We start from the raw sequence: 21,470 nt of genomic DNA, 5'->3' as shown, positions 1-21,470 counted from the left end.
TCATCTGCATATATTAAATTGTTTGATAGTAAATGATGATCGTAGTTTTACTAAGTCTAATCGTAGTGGTTGTCCGACGATGACGTGCAGGAGAGTATTTAAAATGGAAAGCCATTGCACTGGGGCAGTTCCACTCTCTCGACCTCAGTCCAGGTCCAGTGATACAAACAAGCATCACAAACTGGGGTCTTACTTGTTTGCAGAGTATGGTCATCCCTTGTCGTGCCCTTCGCTCTCCTCAGAGTGTTGCAGTACCGCCTTCCTGGCCGTTGTATCTCACTGTGGATTCTATCTGCCCCTTCCTCCAAAGCCTCCTTTGCAGGCTTATCCGTCACTCACTGAGGTATGAGAACACCAGCTGCCCTCATCTGGTTTAGTCCGCCTGTCGAAGCAGTGTAGCAGGATGTTCCCCATGCAGGCAGCTATCTGGAGCGATGTGTGAGAGATGAGTGTCCAGTGGGGCCAATGAGCTGCCCCAGAATGGACACGACAAGCCCCTTCACCAGAGGTGCCACCTCTCCCTGTAGGTTAATAGTATTGCTATAAAGCCATGTATATTCACTTTCTTTTAAATTTTATTTTTTTAGCGTGGACCCTTCTGGCCCTTCAAGCTGCACAGCCCCAGCCACCCCCAACAAACCCAATTAATCCTAACTTAAATCACGGGACTATTTACAATGACCATTTAACCTAGTCAGTACATCTTTGGACTGCAGGAGGAAACCAGAGCACCTGGGGAAACCCAAGCATTCCGCAGGCTCCTTACAGACAGCCTCAGAATTAAACTCTGAGCTGTAAGAGCATTGCACTAATCACTACATTATCGTGGTGCCCAAGTTCAAAGGATTTGGGGAAAGAGAGGGATATTGGAAAACTTTTGACTGGTTTTCACTTGTACTGTGAAGATAATTGTGAAAGAGTATGCAGTAAAAAGGTTGTGATTATTTGTATTGACTGGCAACGCAGTATCAAGTTGATACTTAATAGGTAATGCAGATTTCCTGTAAGTACCATTGGTCAATTAGAGTTTATAAATTTTAAAATAAAGGCGGTTCTTTTTTTTAAAAAAAAATCAATATAAATGATGAATGTCAGAGTTGGACAAGATGAACTGGGGAAAGCAATCCCTGGGACAGACTTAAGAGACCAGGTTATCTATGTTCTGTTTCAGATGAGTAGTATAACACCTTCTATAATGATACTGACAAATGTGGAGCTGCCAAATTAAAACAGCTGTCTGTAATGTAACGGTTGTTTAAAAGAGGCCAACACCCACAGCTTCTGTAAACCAGCAAACAGATTATGTCATTTAAATAAAATTATGATAATAATAGACCACATTTTTGTAGTCTAAGATTATGTCACTATAATTATGTATTAGTCTAAAACATAAAATGATGTTTAATTTTTTTTGAGTGTGTGTTCTGGGAGTTTACAGTAGCACTAAAATAAAAGCAGACATGTTATCTATGTTTAATGTTATTTATGGTTCTCCAAAGTGTTTGTTGTGTTAATATTAATTTCAGATAAATAACAGAACCATTAACAAAGGAAAAATTAGGTTTTTCCATTTGACTGGGAATATTTCAATAAAAATGTAGTAAATCTGAGTGTTCCAATTATGTTCAATTCATGTTTTATTTTTGCAAATTATACCTTGCTGGATTGAACTTTCTTTGTAATGTAACCATAAGACAGGAGCAGAATTAGACTATTCTGCCCATTAAATCTGCTCCACCATTCCATCATGGCTGATTTATTATGCTTCTCAACGTCATTCTCTCTACCTTCTCCTTGTAACCTCGACATCCTTGCTAATCAAGAACCTGTTAACCTCCGCTTTATATATACCCAACGACTTGTCTTCCACAGCCATCTGTGGCAACGAGTTCTAGATTCCACCACCCTCTGGTTGAAGAAATTCCTCCTCATCTCTGTTCTAAAGGGACGTTCTTGTGTGAACAGCAATTCCTTTCGGGTGTAGCTGGAAGAAGAAAAAGACGCACATTTATACAGCACAATTCCAACGTCAGTGAACAGCAGTTTCCCACAAATAGCAGCATGATAATAAATAACGTTGCATTTCATACTGTTGTTTGAAGGACAGACTTTAATTAGGTTTACTTTTGGAAATATTTCATTGACTACTTTTAACAGGAAAGTGTTTTGTTTTAAATAGCCCAGCTTATTATGTTTGAATATTTTATTCATTGGAAAGCTAGTTTCAGCAATACATAACATGCATAAATATTTATTCCCAGATCCCTTTGTTCTATAGCACTCCTCAGTGCCCTACTACTCACTGTGTAAGACCTGCTGTGGTTGGTCCTACCAAAGTGCAATGCCTCACACTTGTCTGCATTAATTTCCGTCTGCCATTTGTCAGCTCAGTTTCTCCAGTTGGTGCAGATCCTGTTGCAAGCTCTGATACTTTTCTCCCTGTCCACTACACCCTCAATCTTGCTGTCATCCACAAATTTGCTGATCCAGTTAACCACGTTGTCATCCAGATCGTTGATACAGATGACAAACAGCAAAGGACCAAGCACCGATCCCTGTGGCACTCCACTAGACACAGGCCTCCAGTCAAAGAGGCAACAATTTACTATCACTCTTTGGTTTCTCCCATAAAGCGAATGTCTAATGCAATTTACTACCTCATCTTGAATGCAAGCGACTGAACCTTCTTGACTGATCTCCCATGCAGGACCTTGTCAAATGCATTGTTAAAGTCCAAGTAGACAACATCCACTGCTTTGCCTTCATCAACTTCCCTGGTGACTTCTGGTCCCTAAGAATACATTCCATCAACTTACCCACTATTAATGTCAGGCTCACCAGCCTATAATTTCCTGGTTTGTTTTTAAAGCGGAACAACATTCGCTATCCTCCAATCTTCTGGTACCTCACCTGTCGCTAAGATTGTTGTAAATGTCTCTGCTAAGGCCTAGGCAATTTCTGCACTTGCCTCCTGTAGGGTCCAAGGGAACACCTTGTCAGTCCTGGGAATTCATCCATCCTATTTTTCCTCAAGACAGCAACACATCCTCCTCTGTGATTATAATTCATTTTGCAAAAACCAGACAGTTGAAAAGTTTGAAGACTGAAAGTGACATTCTGTATTATGCATTGTCATTGTGAGATCTCAGTTTAATTGGATATAATCCTGATAATTTGCACTGTTTCTGTTTGTAATGGTAATGAAAATGTAAAGACATCTTTTTAGGAAGCATAATTGCGTATAACAGTATAGCATCATTTTTTAAAATTATTTTTGAAGTGTTGCAAGCTGTAGTCACTAGGAGCTCCATTTTCAAAGGTACAGAAGAGACTGCTTCATAAATATTTGGGATTATATCTTCAAATCAGCAGTAACTTTTATGTACCTGAAATAATCTCATTGCAACTACATGAGCAATTCTATTCAAGCAGAAACTGCCTCAAAACACTACAAAATGTGATTAGTGAGGGAAAAGAGAAAGTATGGGCTATGTTATTGAAAGATGTTTTCAAAACTGTTGTGATCTAAGAATTTAATGTTGTTGAGAAGGACAAGTCATACAGTCTATTAGCCTACCACATGCACACCAAACATCAAGCATCCAACTTGTTTTACACAAATCCTACTCTAACTCATTTTATTCTGTCCACTTTCCTATGAATTCTTCCTCAGATTCTCTCTCTCAGCCATATATGAGGGGCAATTTATAGAGGCCAGTTAATTGCAAAATTTGGGATTGGGGGTCTTCTGTTTTCTGTCATTCATTCTTTGTGGTTTTTCTCTGTTTCACACAGACAGCGGTCAGGATTGAACCTTGACCGTTAGAGCTGTGGGGCAGCAACTCTATATTGCTGTGTCACTAAAAAAAACTGGAACAGAGGCTGAGAAGCAGCAGAAACCCAATCAGGTTCCAAACAGCACGGTAGCATGACCGTTAGTGTTTGATGTTAGCATCACATTTTACAGTGTCAGCGATCAGATCAAGGTTTAGTTCAAGCCATTGTCTTTAAGGAGTTTGTGGTTTCTCCTGGGTGTTCCAGTTTCCTCCCTCGTTCCAAAGATGTAAATGTTAGTGTTAGTAAGTTGTGGGCATGTTAGTGCCAGAAGCATGGTGACACTTAGTCTGTGTTGGTCATTGACGCAAATGTCACATTTCACTGTATCTTTTTGATGCCAAAGCTAATTTTTATTGTTAACTTGGACAAGCTCTGAATTAGAAAGCTAGTGCTGAGACATTAAATAGAATCAGAATCAGGTTTATTATCTCCGGCATGTGACATGAAATTTGTTAATTTAGCAGCAGCAGTTCAATGCAATACATAATCTAGAAGAGGAAAAAAATAATAAATAATAATAAATAAGTAAATCACATACAGTATATTAAATAGATTAAAAGCATGCAAAAAACAGGAATAGTGTATATTTTTTTTTAAAAAGTGAGGTAGTGTCCAAGGGTTCAATGTCCATTTAAGAATCGGATGGCAGAGGGGAAGAAGCTGTTCCTGAATCGCTGAGTGTGTGCCTTCATGCTTCTATACCTCCTACTTGATGGTAACAGTGAGAAAAGGGCATGTCCTAGGTACTTTGTAGGCTAGTACCCAAGATGGAGCCGACTAAATTTACAACCCTCTGCAGCTTCTTTCGGCCCTGTGCAGTAGCGCCCCCGCCCCATACCAGACGGTGATGCAGCCTGTCAGAATGCTCTCCACGGTACATCTATAGACTAGTTGAAAATGCCCAGCAGCTTGGAGAGCATTTGACTGGAGAAACAGTATTTCAGGTCCATGTCAATATAAAGTGTTTTGAGTTTCAGCTTAAGTGAAGGGGCAAAGGATTGTATGGACAAAAGGGTCACTGGTATGCTTTGTGACAAGAACATTAAGGGTGATTTTCCTTAATACCCAAGAGGAGGATCCATAGTTAGAATAGAGACCAAAGGAAAAGTTCAGTTGGTCAGCTACAGCTATACCTGGGGAGGAGATCAAAAGATTTAACATTGAAACAAATAGCCTGGTATAAAATTTCACACTTGCACTGGAGAGTGAATTTAAGCAAAATTAAAGCACCTGTCATCTTGTTTGAATCTGGACCGAGAGTCTGGCCAGCAATTGTGGTGTTGGAGAGATCTAAAAACAGCTGAAACTGATTTGTGTGGCTAAGAGTCAAACCAGAAAGAAAATGGGCAGCCTATAATCAATAACTGTCCAAAAATATTTTAAAAGGAAAAGATTAAACTATTTTATGCATACTTATGAATAAACCCTAGTCTGGGTCTCCAACCAAAGTAACATCCAAGCCATGTTTTCTTTCATTTCTGATGTTCTTGCAGAAGGATTAAGATGTTAAACATGACTAAATTTGGTTAGGAAAACTTTAGATGCCTTAAGTGCCAAAAGAAATTCAAAAACAAATGTAAAAATATGGCAACTTTTCATTTAATCTTTCTCCTTTTTTTTTCTAGTTTTCACTTGGCTGCCACCAAGGGACAGGTGGACTGTTTGGGAGCAATGCTCACTCATGGCATTGATCTAAATGTACTGGATGGTTCAGGTAATGAGTTTATTTCTGACCTTGCATGTGTTATGGAAAATTAAAACATGTGCAGAATTAGCTTGAACAACAGTTTTTGAAATATGAAGGAGCCATGGTAATGCTTATCATAAACTTCACAAAACCAGTGTTTCTCCTTCTCACCTTTAATCTCTGTCATTTAGCTGATCATAAGACTGTTGTTCCATGGCTCCACTCTTTGTCAAAGCAGCAGGTGTAATTCCAGAACTGGGTATATTTTCAGCCACTTAAAGGATTCCCTTCAGAGATCTACATCCAGTACCAGGATGTTTGCATTTATTAATTCAGCATGCAGACTGATAAAAGAAATCTCAATTGAAGATCCAGCAAACCAAGGCTATAGTTTTTGACCCTTGGAGCAGGGAGAAAAGTATGCAGTTTCTACTTGATTCCAAGCTGCTGACCTGGTCACCAACCAACACACAAACAAATGCTGGAGCAACTCTGCAGGCCAAGCGGTATCTATGGAAATGAGGGCAGTCGACTTCTCGGGCCAAGACCCTTCAGCAGGACTGGAGAAAAAAGGATGAGGAGTCAGACCTGTCACTAATAAGGTTTCAAAAGAATGCCCGGAAGGTAGAAGCAGATTCAAATATTGGAGGAGAGAGTATTGCAAGGCTGTAGGGAAAGAAGTGGAGGTGGGGATTGACAAGGCTTCTCTTGCAGAGAAGTGCCGGGGCCCAGTGGGTTGGTGGGCTCTATTCTTTGCTGTAATGATTGTATGGATAAGTTCAAGGAGCTTGTTTTCGTGGCCATGAAGGTTATTAACCAGAGAAGAGGGGAGGACTGCTCCATAGTCTGCAGGTCAAGTTGTTCTGATCTGAATTATATAACATAAAAGAATAGTGTAAATAGATTAACGTGGGATTGAAATAATGAATTGGTTATACATTTGAGGAGGGAATAAAAAATGCAGAACTTCAGGGAGTGAGGGCAGAAGTGAATCAAAGTGGAACACTTCATAAATCAGAGTATTAAGTACAGGAGCTGGAATGTTATGTTAAAGTTGGAAAAGAGATTGTTGAGGCCAAATTTTGAGTTGTGTGCGCAATTCTGGTCAGCTGCTTGTACCAACAGGAGTGCTATCAATGAGATTGTAAGAGTGCAGGGAAAACTTATAAGGATGTTGCTGGAACTTGAGGATGTGAGTAATAAGGAAAGGTTGAATAGGTTAGGAATTTATTCCCTAGATCGTAGTGGAAACTAGGGGAGATTTGATAGAGAAGTATAAAATTATAAGTGGTATAGCGAGGGTAACTGCAAGCAGGCTCTGAGGTTGGGTGATACTTGAACTAGTAGTCATGGGTTAAAGCTGAAAGGTGACATGTTTAAGGGGAACATGACAGGGAACTTCACTCAGAGGGTGGTGAGAGCGTGGAACGAGCTGCCAGTGGAAGTGGTGGATGCTGGTTCAATTTCAACATTTATGAGAAGTTTGGATGGTAGGTGTATGGAAGGCCCATGGTCCAGGTGCAGGTGGGTGGGACCAGGCAGAATAATAGTTCGACATGGACTAGATGGGCTGAAGGGCGGTGGTGTTCTATGTCTCCATGACTTATCTAAAGCAGATTAGGGAGAATAGCCACCTCTTAGTGCTGTATGAGTTAATAATTCTAATCTTGCCGTTCTTCTTACTGAAGATTAAATCAAACTCCAATCCTTATCTTAATTAAGATCATTATTTAAATCATAGGAAATAGAAGCAGAGCTGGGTCATTTGGCTTTCACTTCCCCTGCTTTTTCGTAAGATCATAACAGATATTTTTAAATATCAGGGCCACATTCCTGTACTAAACCCATATCCGTTGATTCTCTATATATCTAAAAATCTGTTGTTCTCAGACATAATAGACTAGGTTGCTTAATCTGTCCATAAAGAATAAACCAATGATTCCAGGAATCAGTGTTTATCCTGTACTGCACTCCCACCATTGCAAACACATCCTTCATTAAGTGAGCAGTCCAGACCTGTAAACAGTATTTCAGATGCAGCTTCACCACAGCATTACAGAACTCCTGTACTCAAATCTTTTTATTTTAAAGGCCAATGTGCCACCTGCCTTCCTAATTGGTAGTTGTAGCTGCGTGATAACCTTCATTGATTCGTGTTGACATGTACCTTTCAATCTCGCATCATTAAGGGATAAATCACTTCGTCTTTTCCGATTGAAATATATATGACCTTTGCCTTTTTCTTTCATTTTAATTATATCTGGTAAAATCTTCCTGCACCCATTTTAAAGTTGGATCTACTCATCAACATCCTTGAATCATAAAAACATGCAACACAACAATGTGCCCTTATAGCTCATTCCTTGGAAAAAGATTGCCAGGCCCGCTGGTTCCTGCATCTGATAGCAGTCCCATTCTCATGCTCACATCTTCTCAAACTAAAATTGGCACACTTGTTGCAGCCCTCAACCCCCAATTACCCCTTCTCTTCTCCTCACCTGCCTATCACTCCTCTCTGGTGCCCCTTGGTCTTCCCTTTCTCCCGTGGTCCACACTCCTCTCCAGTCAGATTCCTTATTCAGACAACACACGCAAAATGCCGGTGGAACACAGCAGGCCAGGCAGCATCTATAAGGAGAAGCACTTTCGATGTTTCGGGCCTTATTCAGACCTTTGCCTTTCCCACCTATCTCCACCATGCTTCTCACTTCAACCCCCACCCACCCACCTTCCTCCTCATCTGGTTTCAACCAGTCACCTTCTTGCTTGTATCCTTCCCTTCCCCCACCACATTATTCTGGCTTCTTTCCCCTCCCTTTCTAGTCCCAATGAAGGGACTGGGCCCAAAACGTCAGATCGTTATTCCTCTCCATTGATGCTGCCTGGCCTGCTGATTTTCTCTGGTATTTTGTGTGTGTTACAACTCTTTGTTCTCTGTTTTAATCATTTCATGCCAGTATCCATCTCAGGTCAATATGTGAATACCCTGCTCTCTGTTTGATAATTTCTAGTGTGGTATTTTCAGTCCACAATAGAGATCCATATCAGAATCAGGTTTACTATCACTTGCATATGTCGTGAAATATGTTTTATTTTCTGGCTGCAATACAGTGCAATATGTAGATTTATTACAGTACTATGCAAAGTCTTGGGTACCCTAGCTATATACAGTGTCTATAACATTATATCATTATATCCCCCCCCCCCCAGAAGTTTTCATCTTTTATTGTTTTTTTTAAATTTTGCTTTTTTTGACACTGATCAACCAAAAGTGTCTCTTTCGAGTCAACGTGAAAACTGACGAAAGGTCTCGGCCCAGAACGTCAACAGTGCTTCTCTCTATAGATGCTGCCTGGCTTGCTGCGTTCCACCAGCATTTTGTGTGTATTGCTTGTCCTTTTCTGTTGATCAGTGTCAAAAAATAAAGTCTCCTGTGATTCAATATTGTACAAGAAAAAACATGAAAACTTCTGGGGGGTGTGGGGTGAATACTTTTCATAGGCACTGTTTATGTGATAGTATAGTTCCTACATCTAAAGGGTTTTGAAAAGTAACCCACATTTATATAATTTCTTTCTTTACATATTTTTAGAATACAGTATGGCACATTATATAAATTACAATATTTTCTGTTTCATATTAAACACTCTAGAAATTTGAACCCAAATTGCTCTTGTATGTGGCATTTGAACCCACATCCACCACTTACACTGACAGCTTTTCACATTCTCACCATCTTCAAAGTCAAGAAGTTCTCCCTCATCTTCCCCATAAGCATTTCACCTAAACTTATGACCTCTAATTTTAATCTCTTGGAACCTCGGGGGGTGGGGGGGGGGGGGATGCCTGCATTCACCCTGTCTATAACCTCTCATAATTTTGTATACCTCTATAATATTTCTCCTTATTCTCCTGCACTTAAGGCATAACGTCTTAACCTACTTAACTTTTCACTGTAACTCAGATCCTCAAGTTCCAGTAACTTGCTTATAAATTTCTCTGCTCTCTTTCAAGCATATTATTAACTTTCCTGCAGGTAGGTGACTAGAACTGCGCACACAATACTCCAAATTTTGCCTCACCCATGTCTTATACAACTACAACTTTGAGCCAGAGGGTGGTGAATCTGTCGAATTTGTTGCCATGGGCGGCAGTGAAGGTAAAGTCATTGGGTGTATTTAAGGCAGAGACTGATAGGTATCTGAGTAGTCAGGGCATCAAAGGTTATGGTGAGAAGGCGGGGGAGTGAGACTAAATGGGAGAATGAATCAGCTCATGATAAAATGGTGGAACAGACTCGAATGGCTGACTTCTGCTCCTTTGTCTTATGGTCTTCAACGTAATACCCCAACTCTTGTATTCTATGGCCTATCATGGTTTCGTCCATATTTGTTAGTGCAAATTTTCCTTTGTGGCCAAGAGTGTGATGGACATCCTGTTTGTAGAAGCAACCCATCAAGTAACCTTTCTTCAGTAAATCTATTTGAATTATGTCACCTGAAGAAATTGTGCTTTCAGCATGGGTACAACCAGCAATGTTTTGTATTCCAACTTCGACTGGTTTAATTGTTTTTTCCTCCAGAAGTTATGTATGAAGTTACTTCTGAAGGGAAGTAACTTAAATTATTGTTCAAGTTGGAAAAGTTGATCTTTCAACGACTGCTGCAGAGCTGCTGGACAACAGTGTTTTCCAGCTTGTCAGTGTCAGAGCTGAGAAACTTAAATTGTCAGCCTAAGGAGCATGGGTGTTTCCTGATTTTGTTGGCTGCCCTAAAGAGAGTATTTGCAATACAAACATGATTTTATCTCAGCTTTCATCAACAAGCTGAATATTTTGATGAAGCTTTGATCCTCTTTATATTATAAATATGCTTTTGTCTTTCTGTTGTTGGTAGTTGCACTCTTATCCAGTGTTTCTCACATTCAATGGATTTCCATACTGGTAGCATAGTTAACTCAACAACACTTTCTGCTACTGACCATCTTTATAGTTGTTGATGATTCACAGGGGAGAAATGCATGTTCTCTTTCAGATTGGATTTGATGCTTAGGCAATAGAAATATTTGTAGCTAAGAATTGATTAGCAATCTTTTCCAATTAAAGAATATGCAAACTAGAAGTCTTGCTTCACTGTGTGCATTTGAGCTAATACTTAATTGACACTTTTGTTTCAAATATTGACATGGGTTCAAAGCTGTTAACTTTCTCCCCCTCTTGTTTAAATTGCAGGCTCGAATGTGTTGCACCTTGCGTCAAAGTTCAGTCATCAAGAGTGTGTGAGAAAGATCTTGCAGGTAGTGGAGACTCATGTTTTTGTTAGTGACTTCTTAAATATATTGTTCTGATTTCCTGCAGTTTAGATTACGGAATACCAATACATGAGAGAATCATCAGCAGCAGCATTATGTGCCCTGTTGTATGGCAATCATGGTCTTCCATTGGTCTTTAATCTGGGATGTTCTAATAAGCCGTTCAAAACTTTGCCTGTTCAGCCGCTAATGTAACTGATGAATGTTACATGCTGTTTACTGTGACTTTCTCTTCCAATAATATTTCCTGTCACCGCAAGATGTTCGAGCTTCTCTTTTCTCAGTACGTGTTCCAGTAGTCCCAGGTGCCATTTCCTGATTGATGACAAACAAGGGAGGATCTGCAGATGCTGGAAATCCAAGCAACAGACAGTGGCTTGCAAAAGTTTGTGCACCCCTTGTCAAGATTTCTGTTACTGTGAATAGCTAAGCGAGTAAAAGATTACCTGTTTTCCAAAAGGCATAAAGTTAAAGATGAAACATTTCTGTAATATTTTAAGCAAGAAAACCTTTATAATTCCATCCTTTACAGTTTCAAAATAAGAAAAAAGGAAAAGGGCCCGAAACAAAAGTTTGGGCACCCTGCATGGCAGTACTTAGTACCAAGTATCACAGTTTGTAAACGCTTTTTATTGCCAGCTAAGATTCTTGTTTGGGGGATTTTCACCCATTCTTCCTTGCAAAAGGCTTCTAATTCTGTGAGATTCTTGGGCCGTCTTGCATGCATTGCTCTTTTGAGGCCTATCCACAGATTTTCGATGATGTTTAGGTCGGGGGACTGTGAGGGCCATGGGAAAACCTTCAACTTGCACCTCTTGAGGTAGTCCATTGTGGATTTTGAGGTGTGATTAGGATCATTATCCTGTTGTAGAAGCCATCCTCTTTTCACCTTCAGCATTTTTACAGACAGTGTGATGTTTGCTTCCAGAATTTGCTGGTATTTAATTGAATTCATTCTTCCCTCTACCAGTGAAATGTTCCTTGTGCCATTGGCTGCAACACAAGCCCAAAGCATGATTGATTTACCCCCTGTGCTTAACAGTTGGAGAGGTGTTCTTTTCATGAAATTCTGCACCCTTTTTTCTCCAAACACACCTTTGCTCATTGCAACTGTCAAAAAGTTCTATTTTAACTTCTTCAGTACACAGGACTTGCTTCCAAAATGCATCAGGCTTGTTTAAATTTTAACTGATTAAGTTAAAATCTGTGAGGAAAAGAAGGCAAATGATAGAGCAAAATTGGATTCAGTGTGTTGAGTTAAAGTGTGACAGGGGGACAAAGTCAAAAAGGGTGATAAATACAGAAGTAGTTATATTTGAATGCCCACTGCACATGGAAAAAGGTATGATCTTGTAGCGCAGTTAGAGATTTGCAGGTATAATGATACAGAGATTTGCAGGGAGTGCGAAGCACAGAGTCAAATATTGCTGTGATGATTGTACGCTTAGTATCAATTGTTTGGTGACAATAAAGTAAAGTATAATGTGGACATCACGGAGTCATAGCTGAAAGAAAATCATGGTTGGGAGCTTTACATCCAAGGATACACCTTGTATCGAAAGGACAGGCATGTAGGCAGTGTTATATACAGTCCTGCAAACAGAAGCCAGGATGTGGGCTTACAGTAGGAGATAAAAAAGGCATTTAAAAAGGGAAATAATTATTGGGGATGTCAGTATGCGCATAGATTGGGAAAACTGGGTCTCAAGAGAGGGAGTTTGTAGAATGCCTACGATATGGCTTTCTAAAGCAGCTTGTGGTCAAGCCCACTGGTGAACAGCATCCCTGGATTGGGTGTTATGTGTATGGCATCCGTTAGTCTTGCAAGACCATGGATCTGTGCCTGGAAAGTCTTGGAGTGTCCTCTCCAGGGCGCAGGCCTGGGCAAGGTTGTATGGAAGATCAGCAATTGCCCATGCAGCTAGTCTCCCCTCTCCACACCACTGATGTTGTCCAAGGGAAGGGCAAGGGCCGATACAGCTTGGCACCAGTGTCGTCGCAGGAGTTGCCAGAATAAGGTTGAAGGCAACTTTGGACTGTCTTAGGGACCCCAGCTCTGGATTTGTCCTCAGAGTTTACTCCCAAAACCTTTACCGTGAGTGGGTATGGCCGCAAGGCAGCGGAGGTTTGAAATCAGAGTGTTCCCTCTCTTAGGTGGACTGCCCTCCCAAGCTGACGAGCTCCAACTACCCGTTATGTAATGACCCAGATTAGGTTAGAGAGCTTAAGGCAAAGGAACCCTTACAAGGTAGTGAACATATGACAAAATAGCAAAGGAGAAGCTGAAGTCAGATGTATCAGTATTACAGGGGAGTAAAGGGAATTACAGAGGCATGAGAGAGGAGCTGGCCAAAGTTGATTGGAAGGGGACTCTAGCAGGGATGACAGCAGATCAGCAATGGCTGCAGTTTCTGGGGGTAATTTGTAAAGCGCAGGAAAGATGCATCCCAAAGATGAAGAAATATTCTAAAGGGAGGATGAGGCAACTGTGGCTGGCAAGTGAAGTCAAAAATAGCATAAAAGGGAAAGAGAGTGCTATAATATTGCAAAAAATAGTAAGAAGTTAGAGGATTAGAAAGCTTTGAAAAGCCAACAGAAGGCAAGCAAAAAGCCATAGAGAAAAGATGAGATGCAAAGGTAAGCTAGTTAATAATATATAAGAGGGTACCAGAAGTATTTTCAGATATATAAAGAGTAAAGGAGAGATGAGAGTGAATATCAGACCGCTGGAAAATGACACTGGAACAAAGGAATGGAGGATAAACTTAATAAGTATTTTGCATCAGTCTTCATGGTGGAAGACTCTAGCAGAATGCCAGCGCCTCAGGGTCAGAAGTGAGTGTCCTTGCTATTACTAAGGAGAAGACGCTTGTGATGCTGAAAAGCCTGAAGGTAGATAAGTCACCTGGACCAGATGGACTACATGCCAGGGTTCTGAAGCAGGAAGCTGAAGAGACTGTGCAGGCATTATTAATGATCTTTCAAGAATCAATAGATTCTGGAATGGTTCCAGAGGACTGGAAAATTACGAATGTCTCTGCACCCTTTTAAGAAGAGAGGGAGGCAAAAGAAAGGAAATTATAGGCCAGTTAACCTGATTTCAGTGGTTGGGCAGATGTTGGAATCAATTATTAAGGATGAGGTTTTGGGGTGCTTGGAGGCATGTGATAAAATAGGCTGTAGTCAGCATGGGTTTTTCTCTAAATTCCGGTGAGTTCAGGCTGAAAGCTGCCAAATCCTCCTCACATTTTAACCCTTTCATTCCCGGAATTATCCTCGTAAACTCCCTCCAATGACAGTACATCCTTTCTGAGATAAGGGGCCAAAAACTGTTGACAATACTCCAAGTGCAGCCCAACTAGTGTCTTGTAAAGTTTCAGCATTATCTCATTGTTTTTATATTCTATTCCCCTTTTAAAAAAAAATGTCAACATTGCATTTCCCTTCTTTACCATAGACTTAACCTGTGAACTGACCTTGGGGTTTTGCACGAAACCTCTTAAATCCTTTTGAACCTCTGATGTCACTGGCAGCCAATCAGAAAAGGCCCCCTTTATTCCCACTCGCTGCCTCCTGCCTGCCAGCCATTCCTCTACCCATCCCAGTATTGTTCCTGTAACTCCATAGGATTTTATCTTGTTAAGCAGCCTTGTGGAGACAGTTTATCAAATGCCTTCTGAAAACCTAAGTAAATGATATCCATCGCCTCTCTTTTGCCCATCCTGCATATGACTTGCTCGAAGAATTAAAGCGGAGGTTGATGGGTTCTTGGCATCGGAAGTTACAGCGAGAAGTCAGAATAATAGGATTGAGAGTGATAGGGGATCATCCATGATGGAATGACAGAATGGACTCGATGGGCTGAATAGCCTACTTCTGCTTTGCTTATGGTCTTATTAGGATTGGCGCAAGCAGCATGTAGTTTGGCTGTAGTTGTTACTGTGGTCATAAAAGCACCATACGTTATATAGCACACACATACAAAATGCTGGAGGAACTTCGCAGGCCAGGCAGCAGCCATAGAAAAAAAGTACAGTCAACGTTTTGGGCTGAGACCCTTTGGCAGGACATAGGAATGTTTCCATATTCCATTCACAAGCAAACTTGGTTACTTTCTCCCTCATTAAATGGTGTCTGTTTCTTGTCCAAGTGGAACTAGAAGCCCAGTTTCCAATAGTAATGTAATTTGAGCACTTATTTCTGAAGATACTAAACTGCTGTCATAACTTCTGACAAAACTTACTGCGTTAAGATAAGGCAAGAAAGTCATCAAAAATAAAAAAAAAAGTAGCTGCAGAATTACCCATCATTAGGATTGTGTAGATGAATCTCATGCAGTACTGTGCATAGTCGTAGGCAAGTGTATATGGCTAGGGTGCCTAAGGCTTTTGCACAGTCCTGTGTCTGTCAGCATGGGATGGAGAGGGAGTTTGTAAATGTAGCTGGAGCAAAAGATGTTGGGAATGATGAGGGAGGAGCACCACCAGAGGGGTATGGATCAGGTGGCAGAGAAGGGAGTGATGGGGGTCGGGTATGGCATGGGTGCAGACACACCCAGCCCTGAGGCATCAGCCAAGGTCATTTGATTCCAAACAATTGGTATAATGATCATTACAGAATGTCTCTCTGGTGCTTCCTGCTCCCTCCCCTTTCCTTTTCCCTTTTTCCAACCATGATTCCCTTCTCCCTGCCCCTTTCCCAATCTCAGTCCACAACAGAGACCCATATCAGAATCAGGATTATCATCACTCATAAACGTCATTAAATTTGTTTGTGTTTCTGTTTTGCAGCAACAATCCAATGTAACACATGAAATTATTACTGTGCTATGCAAACCTCTGAGGCACCCTAACCATTTATATGTACATAGGACTTTTTGCACAGTACTGAATGTTAATTTGTACTCTTTTGAAATGGGTTATACCACTTTTCAAAGCTTTTGGTAACCTGATCAATTTGTGTTTATTGGCTGAGTTACAATAAACATTAAGGGTTAAATATTTGAGCAAAGGATTTTAGATGCCAAGGACTCATTGTTTAGTCTCCCCACTCACTACATACTCTACTGTAGTATAATAACTATCAGAAAATTCATTGTGAGGTCAGTCCCGCAGGATATGTCAGACTGATGTAAGGAATAAATAGTGATAACTAACAGTGGAACTTTTGTATATAGTTAAAGCGCAGAATGCAAAAGTAAACTTAATTGTCTTATTCCTCTTTGTTCCTAGTACAAATGTCCAGTGGAATGTACTGACAGTAATGGGAAAACAGCATTGCACCATGCAGGTAAGGAAATTACTTTTAACTTTTTAAAGAAATTGTTCGTTTTAAAATTGCAAGATGAGTCGATAACTGAGATCTCATTAAAATGTCACTGGTCATTTACTCCATAATACTGAATTGAAAGTGGTAGATGAACAATATTACTTGTAGAGGTCATGTCCAACAAATTGGTGGAGTGTGTGCAGATTGGCTGCATTATGGCCTGATATGGGAACACCAATGCCTTTGAATGGAAAATCCTACAAAAAGGTAGTGGATTTGGCCTAGTATATCACAGGTAAAACCCTCCGAACCATTCAACACATCTACATAAAGCATTTGGCCAGCTGGTGGCACCGGACTTTGGAGTGAAGGCTTCTGAGTTCGAATCCAGCTGGCTCTCTTGTACGCTTTCTATCCGTGCTGGGTTGAACTTCAAGCTAGCAACTCAGCCTCATAAAAACAAGAAAGCTTGCTAAAGAAAAACTACATCACAATGGCATCCCAATGACTCCACTCGGAGTTAAGGGTCGCCTTCTTCTTCTTCACATAAAACATTGCTGCAGGAAAGATTAGATTAGATTCAACTTTATTGTTATTGTGCTGAGTACAGATACAAAGCCAAATGAAATGCAGTTAGCATCTAACCAGAAATGCAAAGAATAGTGTTGTTTACAAAATAACTGTGAATAAAAAGTAAGTGCTACAGCACACAAATATAAAAGTATTGAGACAGTACAATATGGGTGCAATATTGCTTAGTGCTGTGAGGTTCAGCAAGGTCACAGCCTCAGGGAAGAAGCTCTTCCTGTGCCTGCTGGTGAGGGAGCAGAGGCTCCTGTAGCATCTACCGGATGGGAGGAGAGTAAAAAGTCCATGTTTGGGGTGAGATACGTCCATGATAATGCTTTTCGCCCTGCCCAGGCAGCGTTTATGGCAGATGTTCTCAATGGTGGGCAATTGGTTGCCAATAATCGGCTAGGCAGCTTTCACCACACACTGAAGTGCTTTGCGGTCTAATACGGGACAATTGCCATACCACACTGAGATGCAGTTGGTGAGTATGCTCTCAGTGGTACAGCGGTAAAAGTCCATCAGTATCCTGGGACAGAGGTGAGCTTTCTTGATGCTCCGCAGGAAGTAAAGGCACTGTAGTATCCATTAGCAAAGATCCTCACCACCCAGGCCAAGCTGCCATCAAGTAGAAGGTACAAGTGCCTCAGGATTCACACCACCAGGCTCTTGAACAAAAGGGGATAACTACACTCATTTAAGGAGTCTTCTAATTTGCTATTTTATATTTATTTATATCCACATTTGCACAGTTTGTTGTCCATTGATCCTGTTTACAGTTACTATTCTATAGATTTGCTAAGTATGCCCACAGAACAAGAATCTCAGGGTTGTATGTGGTGACGTGTATGTACACTGACAATAAATTTTAATTTGACTTTGACTTGAAAGTCATTGGGTATATCTGAAGCACAGGTTGAGTTTATTGATTTGTAAGGGCACCAAATATTATTGGGAGAAGGCAGGAGAATGGGACTGAGTGGGATAATAAACCAGCCATAATGGAAAGGCAGGGCTGACTTGATGAGCCAAATGGGCTAATTCTGCTCCTGCAGTATGTCTTAATGTTAGATATTGCAGTGACTTTTTTTTCCAATGAAAGCTGAATGAAGGGAGAGGTAGCAAAGGCGCATTTTCTTTTGTAGGGTGATAGTATGCTTTCTTTACTGAAAAGTTTTTACTTCAAAACTTTATGAACCTCATCAGCCTTGTAACAATTACCTGGCCTAAGAGCAAGCGTCCACATCCAACAGGTTGAAATACCATAAGTGGAAGTTGACCAGTAAATAGAAGTGAGAGCGGGGAATCCACTGTGACCTCATGCAGCAAAGTGAATCTGTACGGTGTTACGGTGCATCACACACAGTCGCCTCTATGTGCAGAGTCACAATAACCCATAACCTTTGTATAGTGGGCGAGTCTAGGGTCAGAGATCAGAATAGAGGGACATCCTTTTAGAACAGAAATGAGGAGGAATTTCTTTAGCCATAGCGTGGTGAAACAGAAGGCTGTGGAGGCCAAGTCATTGAGTATATTTAAAGAGGAGGTTGATAGGTTCTTGATTAGTAAGGGTGTCAATGATTATGGGGAGAAGGCAAGAGAACTGGGTTGAGAGAGATAACAAATCAATCATGATGGAATGGCAGAGCAGATTCAATGGGCCATATGGACTAATTCTGCTCCATTGTCTTAAGGTCTTATGTTTTTAAAGATCATGGCAGTTTTTCAGTTAAGAACAATGGCTTTTTGATGTTGGTTTCATACTTGTTCATTAAATAAGCAATAGGTGTAAGTAAGGATTAATATAGAGCATTTTACTTACTCAATACTTTCATTTCCAGCTACAAGTGGTTCTATTTTTATTGTTCAACTACTGTGTGAACACAAGTGCCCTGTTAACACTAAAGACGCTGTAAGTAATTCTGTTTTTTTTAATTAAGTGCAATCGTGAACAATAGCCAGATCAGAAATGCTGATCAAGTCAACTAGTTCCCAGAGAGGCCAATCAGATGGTTCATAATAATAGAACATAAAACATAAGAACATAAAACATAAAACATAAAAAAATCATTTGTGCAATAAAGAAACATTAAAAAATAGTAGAAATACTGAAGTCATGATGATCATGAGTAAGTCTGATGGAGAGAGACGTTTATACACATGCTGTCCTCCATAATTCAGAGAGATTGAAGGATAAGGTAACAGGGAGACAAAACCTGACACTTGGAACTAAGAACTAATCCCTACTGGGAGAAAATGAGCACCTGATCTTTCCACACTGTTCTCCAGCAGTTTAAGGACTAAGTCCAGCCGGAACTTGTTTTAATGCTCCTATATTTTTTACTCAATAGATTTTCTTAAAACATTGTCTAAGAGGGTAATTTTTAATTCCTGGAAATTACAGGACAACCATATTATATTGGGAACCTTGAAAGAGATAACAAATTTCTAACTTGGGGTAAAAAGACTTTTCATTTAATAATGTATATAAATGGTAGCTTAGTAATTAGCATAATGCTATTACAGCACCCGTGACCTGGCTTCAGTGCCCTGCCTGTAAAGAGTTTGTATGTTCTCCCTGTGACTGTGTGGGTTTCCTCCAGGTGCTCTGGTTTCCTCTCACAGTCCAAAGATGTTCCATAAGGTTAATTGTTCATATGGGCATAATTGAGCAGCATGGGCTCATTAGACCAGAAGGGCCTGTTATCTCTAAATAAATACAGTGGGCGTAGCGTTGTTGGGAAGACCAGCACTTGCTTTCTATGCCAGACTGACTAGGTGTTGAGCTACCACCTTGGCTGTTGCAGCATGTGTGGGGAGACTGGACACAAACTGCTCCCACTGGAACAGGAATAGGCCATTTCCCTCCATCGTTCAATCGGATCAGACGTCAGCTGTAATGTGACTTCATACGCCCACCCTTTTCCAAAATTCCTTTTAAATGGTTCACAAAATCTGTCAATCTTGAATCAAGAATCAACTTCATTGGCATGTATTAGGAACTTGCTTTGTTTTTGTCGGGGCGCAACATGCAACCAAAGACAGCACTCAACAATTATAAAGAATAAATTATTACATAAAAATAAAGTTAGAGATAAAATTTAAAATTAATTGTCGGTGTAATATTATCAAAGATCTTGTGGATGATTGCAGTGTAGCTTCAACTTCAAATAAGCATATGATTTGGTGTGCCTGAAGCTATCGTTTTGTCTACTTTACCTCTGCTTGAGCCCTGACTGTGGCTTCTACAGAATGGGATATTATATTGAAGATTCCAACTTATATCCCTTCAGTGGATAATTCAGTGTTTGTTTACTCTCAGTACCTGTGACTTAAAATTCTGGGTTTCCTTAAATCTTTTCATTTGAAATAAACAGTGGGCATTTCAGGGCAATACCCTCCTACTGGACTGGAAAGGAAAGGGGAAAGAGCGTGAATAAGCAGGTGGGGGAAAGGGGAAAGTACAAGCTGGTAGGTGATAGCTGAAACTAGGTGAGAGGGAAGGTGGGCAATGGAAGGGAGACGAAGTAAGAAGCTGGGAGGAGATGGGTGGAAAGGGTAAGGGGCTGAAGGAGGAGGAATCTGATAGAGGACAGTGGACCATGAGAGAAAGGGAAGGAGGCAGGCAGGCCACCAGAGGAAGCTGATGGGCTGGTAAAGCGGTAAGAAGGGAGCCAAAATGGGAAATGAAAGAAGAGACAAGCAGGAGGGAGCATGGAGAAATTACCAAGAAGTCAATGTTCATTCTGTCAGATTGGAGACTATCTAGACAGGAGTATGAGGTTTTGCTCTTAAAACTTGAGTGTGGGCTTATTGTAGCAGTAGAGGAGGCCATGGACCAAAACTCACTCTTTTTAAGACTGGATTGGGAATTTACTACAAAGTGAAGTTCTATTTTTAAACTACAGAAAATGAACTAGAGTAGTCATCACAAAGGGTGGTGATGGAGTTGTGTCATTCTGCCTGGAGTTCGGAAACCAGTCATGTTCCACAGGGATTCAGAGCTGAGGTGTCCAGCATCTGCAGATTTTCTCTTGTTTGTGGTTGGACATCTGTTTGTGATTGAAGTAAGCAGACTCAAGTGAAACAAAAATGAGTGGAATTGTAGAAATTGAGGAAATCTGTCAAAGGGAATAGCAGGATGTATATCAGTTGCAGATGAGGGCAGATAGTTTTGTCTGTTCAAGTGTGAGATGTTGCATTTTGAGAGGTAAATGACAGGACCCTTAGAAGCATTGGATGTACTGAGGGACCTTGGTGTCCAAGTCCTTAGCTTCTCGAATATAGCAACACAAGAAGATAAAGCTGCTTGCCTTCATTGGTCCAGGCAATGAGTATAACAGTCAGGAAGTCAAGCTGCATTTGGAGTATTGTGCACGGATCTGGTTGCTTCATTACAGGAAGTATGTAGAGGCTTTGGACGTATGCAGAAGACGTTCATCAGGAAGTTGCTTGGATTAAAGAGTATTAGAGCCAAGGAGAAGTTGGATTGTGTTGGAAGTTGAGGGGAGACTTGGCAGAAGTTTATCAAATTGAGTGTCGTAGGATAAATAGTCATTTGCAACATGGTAGAAATGGCTTTAAGATGAAAGGGGCAAAGATAAAACAAGATGTGTAGGGTAATTTTTTTTTTGAAGTTTAGATGTCTGGAACATACTGCCAGGGGTGGTGGTGGAAGCAGACATGATAGTGATGTTTAACTTTGTTACGAAATTCCCGTAACTGGATCACTTACTAGCAAAGATAGAGAGGTCTGTTGAAGTCTGATGGTACTATTTTTAAAAGTCTTTATTTATAA

General features: G+C 40.6%; 1 protein-coding gene across 2 annotated transcripts in view; it reads left to right on the top strand.

Moving 5' to 3' along the window:
• LOC132404987 (ankycorbin-like) overlaps positions 1–21,470 on the top strand; it is a 207,860-nt gene that overhangs the window by 129,170 nt on the left and 57,220 nt on the right. For both annotated transcript variants that reach the window (XM_059989645.1, XM_059989644.1), the window contains exons 4-7: positions 5,463–5,551; positions 10,755–10,819; positions 16,066–16,123; positions 18,514–18,584. In XM_059989645.1, coding sequence (XP_059845628.1) covers positions 5,463–5,551; positions 10,755–10,819; positions 16,066–16,123; positions 18,514–18,584 — 283 coding nt within the window. The remainder of the gene's footprint in view (positions 1–5,462; positions 5,552–10,754; positions 10,820–16,065; positions 16,124–18,513; positions 18,585–21,470) is intronic.

This window comes from Hypanus sabinus, chromosome 14 (genome assembly GCF_030144855.1).
Source record: "Hypanus sabinus isolate sHypSab1 chromosome 14, sHypSab1.hap1, whole genome shotgun sequence".
Classification (NCBI taxonomy): domain Eukaryota; kingdom Metazoa; phylum Chordata; class Chondrichthyes; order Myliobatiformes; family Dasyatidae; genus Hypanus; species Hypanus sabinus.
This window is presented reverse-complemented; position numbering and strand designations above follow the sequence as displayed.